This window comes from Pelobates fuscus, chromosome 13 (genome assembly GCF_036172605.1).
Source record: "Pelobates fuscus isolate aPelFus1 chromosome 13, aPelFus1.pri, whole genome shotgun sequence".
In the NCBI taxonomy this organism is placed as follows: Eukaryota; Metazoa; Chordata; class Amphibia; order Anura; family Pelobatidae; genus Pelobates; species Pelobates fuscus.
Genome location: NC_086329.1, coordinates 34,538,292 through 34,552,575, shown reverse-complemented (window position 1 = coordinate 34,552,575; position 14,284 = coordinate 34,538,292). Strand labels below are relative to the sequence as shown.

At 40.8% G+C, this 14,284-nt stretch overlaps 1 protein-coding gene across 7 annotated transcripts in view; it reads left to right on the top strand.

The window, feature by feature from the left end:
* EML1 (EMAP like 1) overlaps positions 1–14,284 on the top strand; it is a 149,599-nt gene that overhangs the window by 92,908 nt on the left and 42,407 nt on the right. For 5 of the 7 annotated variants that reach the window (XM_063439771.1, XM_063439766.1, XM_063439765.1 and 2 more), the window contains exons 2-4: positions 6,384–6,566; positions 8,371–8,503; positions 9,521–9,571. In XM_063439771.1, the coding sequence (XP_063295841.1) occupies positions 6,384–6,566; positions 8,371–8,503; positions 9,521–9,571 (367 nt within the window). The remainder of the gene's footprint in view (positions 1–6,383; positions 6,567–8,370; positions 8,504–9,520; positions 9,572–14,284) is intronic. The other 2 variants (XM_063439770.1, XM_063439768.1) reach the window with 1 other exon arrangement.

Below are 14,284 nucleotides of genomic sequence, written 5' to 3'. Positions count from 1 at the left end.
TGCGATTGGCCCTGCCGTGGACGGAGAGATCTGGCTAATAGCGTATCCATTTTGTTGGATTTTTCATAGTAAGTCCTCTTGGACCACACTATGGCTCTAGCTGTATCATCAAGGAGTGCCTCGCGAACCGAGTTCCGTGCGTCCCGTACGCTCGCTAATGTGGTTGGTGACGAGGCAGTCTTATGTTTCTCCTCAGCTTTTCCCAAAGTCGTGAGGAGAGATGATAGCAATTGCGATTTGCGTTTCTTCCTCAGCGAGGCTTCGCGGATCAAAACGCCCCGAATAACCGCTTTATGGGCGGCCCATATCGTAGCCGGGCGGAGATCCGACCCTGTTTCCCTATTGAAGTAGTCTATCAATTCCGTCCGAACTGTCTCCACTACGGTCGGATCTTGCAGCAAGGAAGTATTTAACTTCCAGGACCATGGGGACGCTACACATAAGTTATCTAAGGTCAGAGTGACCTCAGCATGATCCGACCAAGTGATAGAGCCTATCGTAGATCCCGAGACTTTTGATGCTGATTGTGAATTTACTAGGAACATATCGATTCTGGAGTAAGTATCGTGGGGGGCAGAGTAGTAGGTATAATCGTGGTCAGTCGGGTGATGCGCCCTCCAGATATCCAATAGGCCTGTTTTGAGAATAAAGGAACGGAGCAGTTTGTCCTGTCCCCCTCTCCTATGAGACCTCGGTAGGCCATCGCTTCGGCTTCTATCTACAGCCGGACATGGAGCAGCGTTAAGATCCCCTCCCACTACTACCATGCCATGCGGTAGATCATTGACCAAGTGGGCCATAGCATCCCAGAATTCAGCAGAGGGGTCATTGGGGGCATAGATGTTAAGAAAGTGAATCGCATGGGAGTATAAATTTCCTGACACAAGGATAAAGCGCCCTGATGGGTCCGCCGCCACCCTTCCAAGTCTAAATGGGCATCTGTGGTTTATAAGCACAGCAACACCATTTCGTTTGTTCAAGGCTCTAGCCTCGTGCACGGTTCGAAATACATGATCTTTTAGAGCGAATTTCGCCGGTGCCGGTATGTGTGTCTCCTGCAAGAATACAATATCGGGGTTTGAGCGTTTAAGATCCCTAAACATAAGGCGACGTTTGCTCGGTGCGTTAAGGCCCTTGACATTCAGGGACAGTAATTTTAACGGCATCGTGTCAGATAAAGAGTCATGCTTGTCTCACGTGTCTGACCCACCCGGAGCCGACGTGCATTTTGTAGTGTACAGAGTAAGTGCCGCGAGCAGTAGCTCGGTCTATGCCAACCAGTTCCGTACTTGGCAATATATCGAAGTACTCCAACGTCTCCCTTCCAGGGAGGAAGGGGAGGGAAAATGGGAAAGGGGGAGCAGGGAGGGGAGAGAGTAGAGGAAGGAAAGGAAATTGGTATAGAGAAGAAGAAGAAGAAGAAGAATAACAATTGTGAGAACTTTCGCCTGGACTTACCTATAGCCAGGTCAATATGGGGTATGTGTTGAAGCGACTCCAGAGCACATAAAATGCTCCAGGGTTGCATGAACACAGACCAACAGTGATAGGCACTCCCAGGTGCCTACCTATATCATATTGAGGACAAACAAGTAAAGCTAAACGGTTAGAATGACACCAACCCCCCCCCCCCTCCCGAGCTGGGCGTTACCGGATAAACTGTCCTGTCCCCTACTACCGCGTTACTCGGGCAGAGTCCCCCTCGGGGGTAAAAAAAAAAACCCCACCCCCTCGATAGAGGACCCAGTTATGGTAGAAACACGGGCGCCGGGGGGAGCGAGAGTCAAATGAGGGACATATTTTCATTAAGTGGATCCTTCTCCCTAAGAAACGGAGAGCTAGGAGGCCTGCACCGGGGCTCCCCCACAGGGTCATGGTGGCATATACACATATTAGGTCCTCTAAGCGTTAAGCGTGTGTGAAGGAGCCTGGGACAGGGCATAAACATAAAACTTGCAAATATACCATGGATAAGCATGAAACAGATCCCAATCTCCCACGCCCCGGGGTGGGTCCCGGCCCCCCATGTATCTGGACCCAGTACATACCTACATACATAGTCAGCGTGCAGGCTGGGGGGGGATGTAGACGAGAACATCCCCCACCCCAGCAGGCCAGCCGAGGCGAAAAACATAGAGCATATACCCCATTTCCCGCTGGTAGATCGAGAGATAAAGGGCGCTACACCCCCCCACCCCCTTCTGAACGCCCCTAAGCACATAACCCTTGAATGCAAAAAAGAAGAAGAAAAAAAAATTCAAAGCAAATCTCATGAAACGGTGAAATATAACCCCAAACATACTTATTACCGGGGCCGCCGCCCGCCGCCCGCCGCCCGTCACCCGGTACAGTTACACAAACCAAATAGCACATAGTCATTCGGGGGGGCCGAGACGAAACGGGACACTGCTGCAAGTCCTATTGGGTCCACAAAGAGGGGAGAAAAAACCTGCCAGGACCCATAATGACTGCCCGTCGCCAGGCCGGGGAAGAGTCACAGAGGAAGCAATAGTGAGGGGGCCCAGTCGGCGGACTCACACGGGAAGGTGGAGATCGGGGACATCGTACAGCCCTAACCCCCCCAATCGGAAAGATCCCACCCGAGCAGGGAACCCCGGAACCCTCGTGGGGTCCCCATAAAAAACCCCAAAATAGGACAGTAAGGGGAAGGGGAATCGGAACCACCCTCCCAAACAATGTTAACCCGCCCGGAGGATCTCACCGCCAGGGACCAACGATATCCGACCGCGTACCGCCTCCGGAGAGCTGACCTCGTCATTCGCCGGCCGACATCCACTCGCGGGGCAGAGCCGTAAGGACCTCTGTCGGTGTTGTCGGTACTGCAAAGCCCTCAGGAACCTGGATCCCCAGGCCGCTGAGAAAAGTTGCCGGGTCGCCATCTGGAAATAAGATTTTAGTGCGTCCATCTCTGAACGCCAGTAGGCGAAAGGGGTGGCCCCAGGCGTATCGAACCGAGTGGTTCTGCAAGAGTTCGGTTATTGGGCGCCACTCACGCCGTCGTTGCAAAGTTTGTGGAGTGAGATCCTGGTATAAGGCTATTTCCGCCCCGTTATGAGATATCGGGCGATCCCTACCACATCTCATAACGGCTTCTTTTGTTTGGAAGGAGAGGAACCGCACAATCACATCTCGAGGTCCCCTGTCTGCTGCTCTCTTGGCCCTGAGGGCTCTATGTGCCCGTTCGATGTGCCATAGATTGTCCGGTATATCCGGGAGCAGTGGACGGAAGATATTCAAGACAACCTCGGCGAGGGAGCCTTCCCCTTCTTGTTCCGGTAGGCCGCGGAGGCGAATGTTGTTTCTCCGCGATCTGTTCCCCAGGTCATCGATCGCCGACGTAGCAGTATGGAGCTGGGCTGTCAGGAAATTAATTTGTGCGGCGGCTGCATTGTGAGCTACCACAGTAGTTTCTACCCGCTGTTCCAATTCTGCCGTCCGGACGCCCAAGGCCTGGATTTCCGCTTTGACTTCTGCAGTATTGCGAACCATCTCGGTGGCCAGGTAGGATCGTACTTCGGCTAGTTTAGCCAGTATCTGTCCGGTGTCGGATTCCGATCCTCCTACGGCCAATTCACTACTCGGGCTCGAGGGTGATCTTGGTGTTCCCAGGCCCTCCCGCCCGCCATCTTGTGAGCTCAATCGCATGGCGCGAGAGGCCGCAAATAAGTCGGACACCGTTGGGGTTGACTCGGTCCCTTTTTTAGTCAATTTTCTCTGTGCCCTCCTATCCATTTTAGTTCCTCCACAGGATTGTTCGATTTTTAGAGTTTGTCGCTGCAGATGTATGCCGTTGGCACCGTGGCTGCAGCGGAGCTCTACTCGATCACGTCCAGCTCGCTCGGCTGCTAGCCACGCCCCCCCTAATCTACTTTTTTATACATTCTTCTGTCCTTGCCAAGAAAATTAAGAGTGGTTTCAGATGTTGCTGATGACATAATATATTGTTAGCTGGTATAATTACATCAGTATTTTCACTGTTCAATTATCCCCTTTTTATTCAGTACTATTCTGTCTAGGTCAGTGGTAAGCAGCCTTTGGCACTCCAGAAGTTGTGGGCTACACCTCCCCTGATGCTTTCTCAGCGTTAAGGCTATAAGAACATTATGAGAGATGTAGTCCACCACATCAGGAGTCAGGATGGATTTTTAGTCACAACTTGTTTTTAACTTAATGCAGTACTGTTGCCTGTACTAGAATGTTAAGTCTCTTAAAGGAACAGCTTACAGATAATTATGCTCAGTGGGTTTTTTATAATGAATGGTTTTTTTTGTTGTTTTTTTAAATCGTGACGTTTCATTAACCTACTTTTCTGTTTTTCTCTCTCAACTTGATATGTTTCCCTTTTTGCTCCAAATATACTGCTGTACAGGATGTCCTTGCATTGGTTTCTGGGATATGAAGTTCAACTGTTGACATTTTACAGCAGAAAGCGGACACATTGAACTACAACTCCCAGAAACCCTTCAGGTTCAAACTGAGCAATGACCGTTGACTATTACATATAAGGAAAAGTATTCTCTGTTTGTGTTTAAGTATTTTGTAACAACTCAAGCTCTCAGGAAACTAATATATGGAGAAGAAATTGAACACCATGAGCTATTAGATAAAGTTTATTTTTAAAATATTAGAGCAGATTAGATAAAGTTTTATCTTTGGAGACAGTGCTGCTTAACCCCTTAAGGACCCATGACATGTGTGACATGTCATGATTCCCTTTTATTCCAGAAGTTTGGTCCTGAAGGGGTTAAGCATTAAGCTCCAAAGAAGATCAAGTGCTTGATGTGTTGTTGTTGTTATTATTATTGTATAAATAATAGATACATACATGTGTAGTTTGCACTTTACATTATATACTTTAGTCTTGGGTTAAGTGTAGTAGTTTTACTGTGTTTTAAATTTATTTTGTGTTAGCATTGTAGAAAAGCAATAATGCTATGAACTCCAATAATGCTGGCAAAGCATCAGGGTTGATGTAGTCCATAACAGCTGGAGTGCCAAAGTTTGCCTAGCCCGGGGTTAGAAGATAAGTATGGGGACTGTGTAAGCCCATGAGTTAGAAGTTTCAGTAGTTCTGGCAGGTAAGGATTAATCTGTGCTATATAGACTGAAGCATACTTAGAGAGACATGGGTGAATTTTTGTAACCTTTGAAAAAATGCACCCTGAACCGCAATGAATCTCTGTGAGGAATATTTCGGTTGCCGCGAGTTCACGAGATTCTTTAAACGTTCCTTTTCATTAATAGCTTCTAGCCAAAACATCCAGTTATCTATGAAGATATCTAAGGTGTTCAGAAACTTTCTGCTGTACATCTGGTAACCGTGACTGTGTGGAATGATAGACATGAAGTAGAGGGAACTAAAAAGATTTTTAGACTAGAGTCTATGTTTTTTGATTAGCCGATTTGGGTACTGTTAAGGTTGGATGACTTGATATGAGCACTCGGTAATGGAGTAATACCAGAAGTTAGCTTGTTACTAAATCAATTACTTGATTTTAAAGGAACACGATAGGGTCAAGAAATAAACATATCTTCCTGACACACTATTACGGTATCATGCTCCCCCACCTCCCTTAGCCCCTTTAAAAGTTAATAAAACTCACCTTCTTTCCAGCGGGTCTGCGGACGTTGGCCCTGACCCCTTGTTGACATCATTAGAATTGCATTTCTTATGAGGAAAGCATTGGATTGGCTAAAATTGGCAAGGGGCGGAGCCAAATGCCATTTTGGCCAATCGGCACCTCTTTATAGACATGCATGATCTCAATGAGAAAAATTCTGCGTCCCCATGCAGAGCGTGGAGACGCTGAATGGCACTGCTGCCTACTATGCAGCACTGAGCCAGGAAGCACCTCCACTGGCCAACTGAGGAGTGGCCACTTGGATGTGTCCCTAGGGGCAATGTAAACACTGTCTTTTCTCTGATAAGGCAATGTTTGCGTGAAAATGCGTGTATACAATGATTATACTCATCGGAACAACCACATTAAGCTGTAGTTGTTCTGGTGACTATAGTGTCCCCTTAGGTTAAAAATAAATGGCAATAACTGGTCACTGCTTAGTTGTGCTAACATCCGGTATCCTCATTGAGCTGCTGTTGGAGCATTTGTAAGGAATAGAAAATGGAATTGCTTTGAAAAATAGTGCAGTGATTTGAGACCAGTTGGAAAGTTACAGACTCCATAGGTTGATCAGCTTGGCTGTTTATTATTGTAGACTCAACAAAACATTGTACACTTCCCCTTTTCACTTCTTTTAAAATCAGCTCAGATTATCCTTCAGATCACTGGACTATGTAGAATAGTTGTTCTGTTGAGGGTTTTGACCAATGGATTTTTTTGTTTTGTTTTGTTTTATGACAGATGACAGTGCTTCGGCATCTAGCACCATGGAGGTGGCGGATCGCATCGCCTCGCTGGAGCAGCGCGTGCAGATCCAGGAAGATGAGATCCAGCTGTTGAAGTCTGCCTTGGCTGATGTGGTTCGGCGGCTAAATGTCTCTGAAGAACAGCAAGCCATGCAGACTAGGAAAGGACCCACCAAAGGTAAATGGGGAAAATAAACTGTTCAATGTTCCGCATGTATGTCCTTTAGCGCTAAGTCGTTTCATGGTTGTTGTTTTTTGTTTACATTTTTTTTTTCTCAAAATATAATTAACTTTTTTAGGTTTCAATTTAAAAAAAATAAATCAAAACCTTGAAATGGACATTGTCGTATATTTGTATACTCTTAGACTTGACGTGGAATTATTTCTTCAAGTCCTCTGCCACATACTCAGACAGCTTTGAGTGTTTCAGCCTTTAGCTATATCTTATTTTAGACCTTGTATTGAGATTCATAGGCAGACCATTATTGGTAACAAAGTATGAGGCAGATGCAGTATGGTATTTGCAAGTATTCCAGCAAAAAAAATTAGCGTAATCCATAATGAGAAAATTAGCTATGGGGTTTATAAAAATGGCACATATGACCGTTACAGTTTAAAGTCTGGTTGAAAAACTTCTAAGTGAGTTTGCAGAGACTTTAGGAATTGTATTGAATAATGGACTGCAAGATGTATAATTTATGCTTTATTTGTAGCATACCTATATTTCTAAATCATATATCGGTGAATAATATAAAATATGGTTAACCTGGTGCATCAGTTTGCTGGGATAGAAGGTCCATGACACTCTCTCAAAAGAAAAAAAAAATATCTTAAAAAATCACGTAAAGTGATTGAGCTGGTAGACTTTGTAAGCTCTGTGGCTAGTTTAAAAATTAAGCATTCGTGTAAATAGTGGTGACAGCTATTTTATAATAAAATATTGATAGAAATAGTAAATCTCAAACAAGCCTCCTACAGTCTTCCCGAGAAATATTTTTACTGCCTGGACTATGTCATTTGTGAAATGTATCTCTGATTTTAAATAAAGACTCTCCCAGGACAACTTGGATGTTATGTGACCAAAGCGTAATAATAGCTTCAAATGTCTGGAGTTATTTTTCACTTGCTGTTGGAGCTGTTGTACAGGCCGTTTTCTTCAAGCCTTCTGACTACCTCTAAACAACTAACATTAACTCAATGTTATTCAAGCAAATCAATGTGAAATGTGAGTTTATTATTACTAAAGGGGATTGAATCAGTCTGAAAATACACATAAGTTTCCTAATGCCCAGCAGAGGATCTTGGGAGTTTACGTTCTTGAACTACATTAAAGTTTTAAAGTTTTAAGGTCCAGTATTTTGTAATAAACCCCTACAATGCAAGGTCCACAAGGAAGCATACAGAGAAGTAAAATAGTTATGAAAATTATTAAATATACATAAGGCTGTAGGTTAACTTCAAATATTAATGCAAACATGATGTGTAGCGACCAAACACATTTTGTGTGAGACACAGCACTTACACATAGATCTCATAAGCCATAGGTGTGTAAATGAACTAGCTTAAAATGTTTTTTAAACCTGAACGTGTGATCTCGTTTTGGTATGATCTCTAGCAAGCCACAGTGAGTAATCACAGCAACTACAAATGCACGCCTGTAGGAGGGTTCTCCTGCTCTCCCTCGCCATTCAATTGTCAGCAGAGGGAGGTCTATGCAGACTATATGCCAAAACAGATGGACATGTGGGGAAAGGAAAAGAAAAACTATATAGAATCTGTCAAGAAAATCTATATATTAGCAATTTACTGTATCGATTAAAGTGTCCTGCTCAGCTCTTCATTGTGTGACCATCTCAGCGTTACTTGGTTTACTAGAGGTTGTTCAGTATTGCATTGAAACATGTTATTGTTTTGCCTCTTACTAATTGTACTGAATGTTTCATATAGCAAGAGTTTTACCTTTGATTTATTTTCTTATACAGCAAGACCTTTGAGCCAAACTTTGCCTCTGAGAAATGCTGTTAACAGTGAAGCAATCTTGCCAAAGAAGCCAACTGGATCTCTCCCATCCCCATCGGGGACTAGGAAAGATATTGTCCCACTTGGGTCCAAGAGGTAAATCCACAAGAGGAAATAACAAAGCTACTATAATAAACCTGTTATTTCTCATTAACTCTTGTGTTTGATGGATACATACTGTATTTTGAAAGGTAATTTCAGTTGCCCTCTAAGTCCCTTTTAAAAAGGCACAGATTAAAACGTATGGCTTATAGTATTTTCTTTTTTTTTTTTTTCTCTCTTAAAGTATCGATTAAGGGAAGGCTTCTGAGAAACATTTACAAACTGGTATTTTTAATTATAATTTGTTTTTTTTTGGTCTGTGTATTTATGAATCACAGGATCATTCAGCCATGTAGATGCACCTTGTGTAAGTACCATCCAACCCGTTTTGAATATTATAAATATCTGGGATGATCATTAAGATGGTGTCAGCAAATTCTACAGGGCTATACTTGTTCTTACAAAATTCGGTTAGACTTGCAGACAATGAAAAAGCCATTTAAATCCCATATTTCTATAAATATGCATCCTCTATGTGATGTTATGTCTTCTCAATTGTGGCCTCCTCTGATCGTCGATGAGTATTGGGCCACCACTAGTAGACTAAGTGGAGCCCCATCACAAGACAATATTATCATATACATATTGCCCAAGACCTGAGAAACTGTAACAATTTTCTAAATGTGTTCTGTGTTCTATGTTCTACATGCATTTGTGTTGACCAAAATGGCTTCCTTCAGAAGATTGGTCACCACATACCAGAATATTCAGAATAGACTCAGGAAGTTAAACACAAAACTTTTGTAGTGTTTTAATCACCGGTCATCTGTGAATTGTGTAGCTTACAAAGTTGTTCTGTTCTTTTAAATTTAATTTTTGTGCTGTTTATGTTCTTGTTGGTGCCATTTTGTATTTTGATGTTTGATAAAATATAAACATTTACTACCGTGGCTATAACCTGCTAGTTGTTTGTGGCATTCTTTCTTCTTATGCTTTTTTTTTGTGCTTTTAATAATCTGTGTATCATACTCATCTGTCCTTTGCTTCTTCCCTGCTTCAATCTGGCTGTAGCAAATCTTTACGTCTCCTCAATGCGCATAAATTAACTAAACCTACCACAAGGTAATTCCGATTTTTAGTATCTGTCAGTTTCTATATGAAACTTTGCAAACACAAACATTTGTGATGATACATATATTCTGTGCCATAAATGAGAAAGTGGCCTATTTATTTGGTATGTACGTTCAATACCTAACCTGTCACAGCCATCTTAAATATTATCTCAACCATTTATATTCACATAAAGGTTGTTTGTTTATTTTTTTTTTACGTTTTTGAATCTTTTACTATAACTATTAAGTGGGGAAATATGTTAAAGTGTCGAGTTCTGAAAAGTGGTGTCATTATAAGTGGAGCAGTTACCATGGAAACTAATAAAATCAGCATCCACATCACTTTGGTGACCAGATCCCTTTTATATCTTTCCACCACCTTTTAGAACATGACACATTGATCCATTTCCCACATTCTCATTTTGCCCTACTGTGTAGTATGTAACAATATGATTACTATATTAAAAAAAAAAAAATGTATAGCGTGTGCGCTCCACAAATAATTACAGGAAACAAAAGAACGTTCCTATAAAAAATATATACCTTTAATAAAAAAAATACCAGCTAAAACAATGAAAAATAATTACCCTAGATATATTTAATAACTCTTGGGTGGGACATATAACACATTAAATAAACAATGTATCCAATTCTAACATTGGCTCATAACATATACTTCCCAAAAACTGCAACAGTTTCAATTAATACAGAAACAGCATGTTGCAGTCCAAATGGAAAGTAGATGTGAACACAAAGGGGACTGAGCAACTAAATGTTGCAAATCTTAGTGAAAAACCCTTTTATAACATTGCATGTAAATTGTATAAAAGCTGTAGGTAATGTAAGATACTGGATAAATACCCTTCTCTAAGAGAGAAATTCTCAAATATACAAAACCAACAATAATATTTGTATGGAAAAGTATAAAAAAATATATATAATAAAAACGTGCAAAAAAAATAATAATATCCAAATGTTCAAAAGGTAACCGCTGATATAACAGATGTAAAAGTACCTGACCTCTGGAGGGGGGAGGGGCCCAAAAACGAGGTGACGATCCAGATTATTCAAAAAAAGAAACAGCAGCTCAAAGATCAAAATGTGGTAATTAAAAAATGCTTGACTTGTTGATGAATGGTAGAACACATAGGATCTCAATGAAGGCAGTCACACAGGCAGTAAACCGTAGATATACTTGATGGATATCAGCACGCCAGTCAATCAATATAGATAACAGAGAGGAGGAAGGGTCTACGCGTGTTTCGTCCTCTTCACAGGACTTTCTCAAGACCTATTAAGCATAGGGTATTATATTTATCCAATTTTAAAGAATTATTCAAAGCTATACCAGGGTAAAATCCTGTATTAGGAGTATCAAGGACAAAAATAAGGGATTTTATTTTAACCCCTTAAGACCGCAGCCAAATGTACAAGTTGTGATCCAAAAAAAACGTAAACAAAACCTGGCATTTGCGCTATATGTCTGTCCAACCATAATTCACCTCTTTCATATTAAATGCACCCCCCATTATTATATATCATTTTATTCAGGGGAAACGGGGCTTTCGTTTAACATCAAATATTTAGGTATGGAACATAATTTAATATGAAAAAAATATTTAAAAAATGGGAGAAAATAAGAATTTTTTAAATTTTTTTAGTTCTACGTGACATTCTAACTGTGAATGTCATAATACTGTTTGCTTTTACTGCAATACAATACACATATTTGTATTCAGCGATGTCTCGCGTGTAAAACAGTACCCCCTATGTACAGGTTTTATGGTGTTTTGGGAAGTTACAGGGTCAAATATAGCGTGTTACATATTTCAGTTTTTTTACATTGAAATTCGCCAGATTGGTTACGTTGCCTTTGAGACCATATGGTAGCCCAGAAATAAGAATTACCCCCATGATGGCATACCATTTGCAAAAGTAGACAACCTAAGGTATTGCAAATTGAGTATGTCCAGTCTTTTTTAGTAGCCACTTGGTCACAAACACTGGCCAAAGTTAGTGTTAATATTTGAAAATGCAAAAAACTAATTTGAACGCAAATTTTGGCCAGTGTTTGTGACTAAGTGGCTACTAAAAAAACTGAACATACCCTATTTGCAATACCCTGGGTTGTCTACTATTGCAAATGGTATGCCATCATGGGGATAATTTTCATTCCTGGGCTACCATACGGTCTCAAAGGCAACCTGGCGAATTTTAATGTGAAAAAACTGAAACACAAACCTTATATTTGACTCTGTAACTTTTGAAAACACCATAAAACCTGTACATGAGGGGTACTGTTATACTCAGGAGACTTCGCTGAACACAAATATTAGTGTTTCAAAACAGTAAAACGTATCACAACAATTATATCGTCAGTGTAAGTGCCATTTGTGTGTGAAAAATGCAAAAAATGTCACTGTCACTGACGATATCGTCGTTGTAATATATTTTACTGTTTTGAAACACTAATATTTGTGTTCAGCGAAGTCTTCCAAGTAAAACAGTACCCCCCATGTACAGGTTTCATGGTGTCTTGGAAAGTTACAGAGTTAAATATAGTGCTAGACAATGTAATTCCCTGAACTTTTGGCCTGGGTTGGCAGGCAGGTCCTGCAAATTGTAATTAATAAAATGACCTAATTATGTAAAATTATTACATAAATATATGCGTAGAATTATTATATATATATATGTGTGTATATATATATATATATATATATATATGTGTGTGTGTATATATATGTATATAATTTTTTTAATTATTTTTATTTATATATAGGTATATACATAGTGATATATACGTATATACTTATGTATATAGATATATATATTATTTCGTTCTACATGTATTTTGATATCAATATATATATATTAATATTAAAATACACGTAGACAGTGTATGCATATTTATGTGTATGTGTGTATATGTGTGTATATATATATATACTTAGATCATATATATAATAAATATATATATATATGATCTAAGTATATATAATCTTATTTTTACACTGTTTTAACATTTTTTATTTTTTTTTCAGACAGCAGGGGGAGTACCTGTCATTAAAGGCACTCCCCCTGCTGGCAATGCCTTGGACGGCTATGCCGTCCATGTGATCGCGGGGTCCTCGCAAGGACCTCGCGATCACATGGCCCTGGGCGGCTGAAGAGGACGCAGGGGGACTCCCTGGGCTCCCAGGTAAGTCCCCCATACCGCGATCGCCGGCGTGGGATCGCCGGCGACCGGGTAAGTACATAAGATCGCAGGACGTACTATGCCGTCCTGCGGCTTTTAGAGCCACCAAAATAAGGACGGCATAGTACGTCCTGCGGTCTTAAGGGGTTAAAGAAACACTATAGTCACCAAAACAACTTTAGCTTAATGAAGCAGTGTTGGTGTATAGAGCATGCTTTGGAAGTTTCACTGCTCAATTCTCTACCATTTAGGAGTTAATCCACTTTATTTTCGTTTATGCAGCCCTAACCACACCTCCCCTGGCTGTGACTCACACAGCCTGCATGAAAACAAAACAAGATATGTAACTTACTTTAAAAGTTTTAACTCCTGTTCTGTAAATTGAACTTTAACTACATACAAGAGGCTCTTGCAGGGTCGAGCAAGCCATTAACAGAGCAGGAAAAAAGACATTCTGAACAGAATTCACAATAAAGTGTAAACATTAGATGACCCTTTACAGGAAGTGTTTAGGAAGGCTGCGTAAGTCATGTGCAGTGAGGTGTGCCTAGGGCTGCATAAACCAAGTGATTTAACTCCTAAATTGCAGAGAATTAAGCAGTTAGACTGCATGGACATGATCTATACACCAAAACTGCTTCATTATGCTAAAGTTGTTTTGGTGACTATATTGTTCCTCTAACTAAGCTGCTTGCACAATGTTGGCATCTTGTCTAAAATTTAACAATTTCCATGACCAATCTCTTCGGCTTGGCACAATCATGGTAGCAACGGGCATTGAGTGCACAGGGCACTAACTAGAGTGGGTAAGATTGCACAGAGTGTGGAAGGGGTTGATGGAGGCAGTTCTGGGATCTTCTGGGGCTTGAGGTTTCACACTGGTTACTCTGCAGGCATGTGGTAGGTATTGAAATAGTTTCATACATTCACTTGCTAGTTGAGGCACTAAGGCTGTAAGAAGAATAAGTTGTCGAGTGGATTCAAAAGGCAGCACTGGCAATCCAGAAGTATTTTGATAGAGCAGAAGGTTACCCAAACATCACAAGACTGATGGAACCAGTACAAGTGTGTGTGTGTGTGTGTGTGTGTGTGTGTGTATGTACGTGAGTTTAATATTACCTGGAGACTTCAGAGGATAATTCACTTTGACTAGTAAGGGAGTTACACACACCTGCTTAATCCATTTGTATGTCTGCAAAATACATGTTTCTGCTCAGAAATCACAAAAGAAAATTGCTTAGTTAACTTAGCTGTAAAACAGGAATTGGAACTTCAAATGTTAAGGAACTCCACATTACGTTTTACCCACATTACGTTTTTAGTTCTACATTTCTCTGTTTTAGCAAGATGTTTTATTTTCACCATAGTTTGTGTTAACCAAAACTTATGGCTAGACCTTCATTTTTATAATGTTTTTAGATTCCTAGACAGTGTTTGGGTATTATTTTTGGAATATGTGGAAGTGTTTTCCAGGTTTTATAAAAATTCTAATGGATTTTGTTTATTTCATTTTGTTTAGGAAGT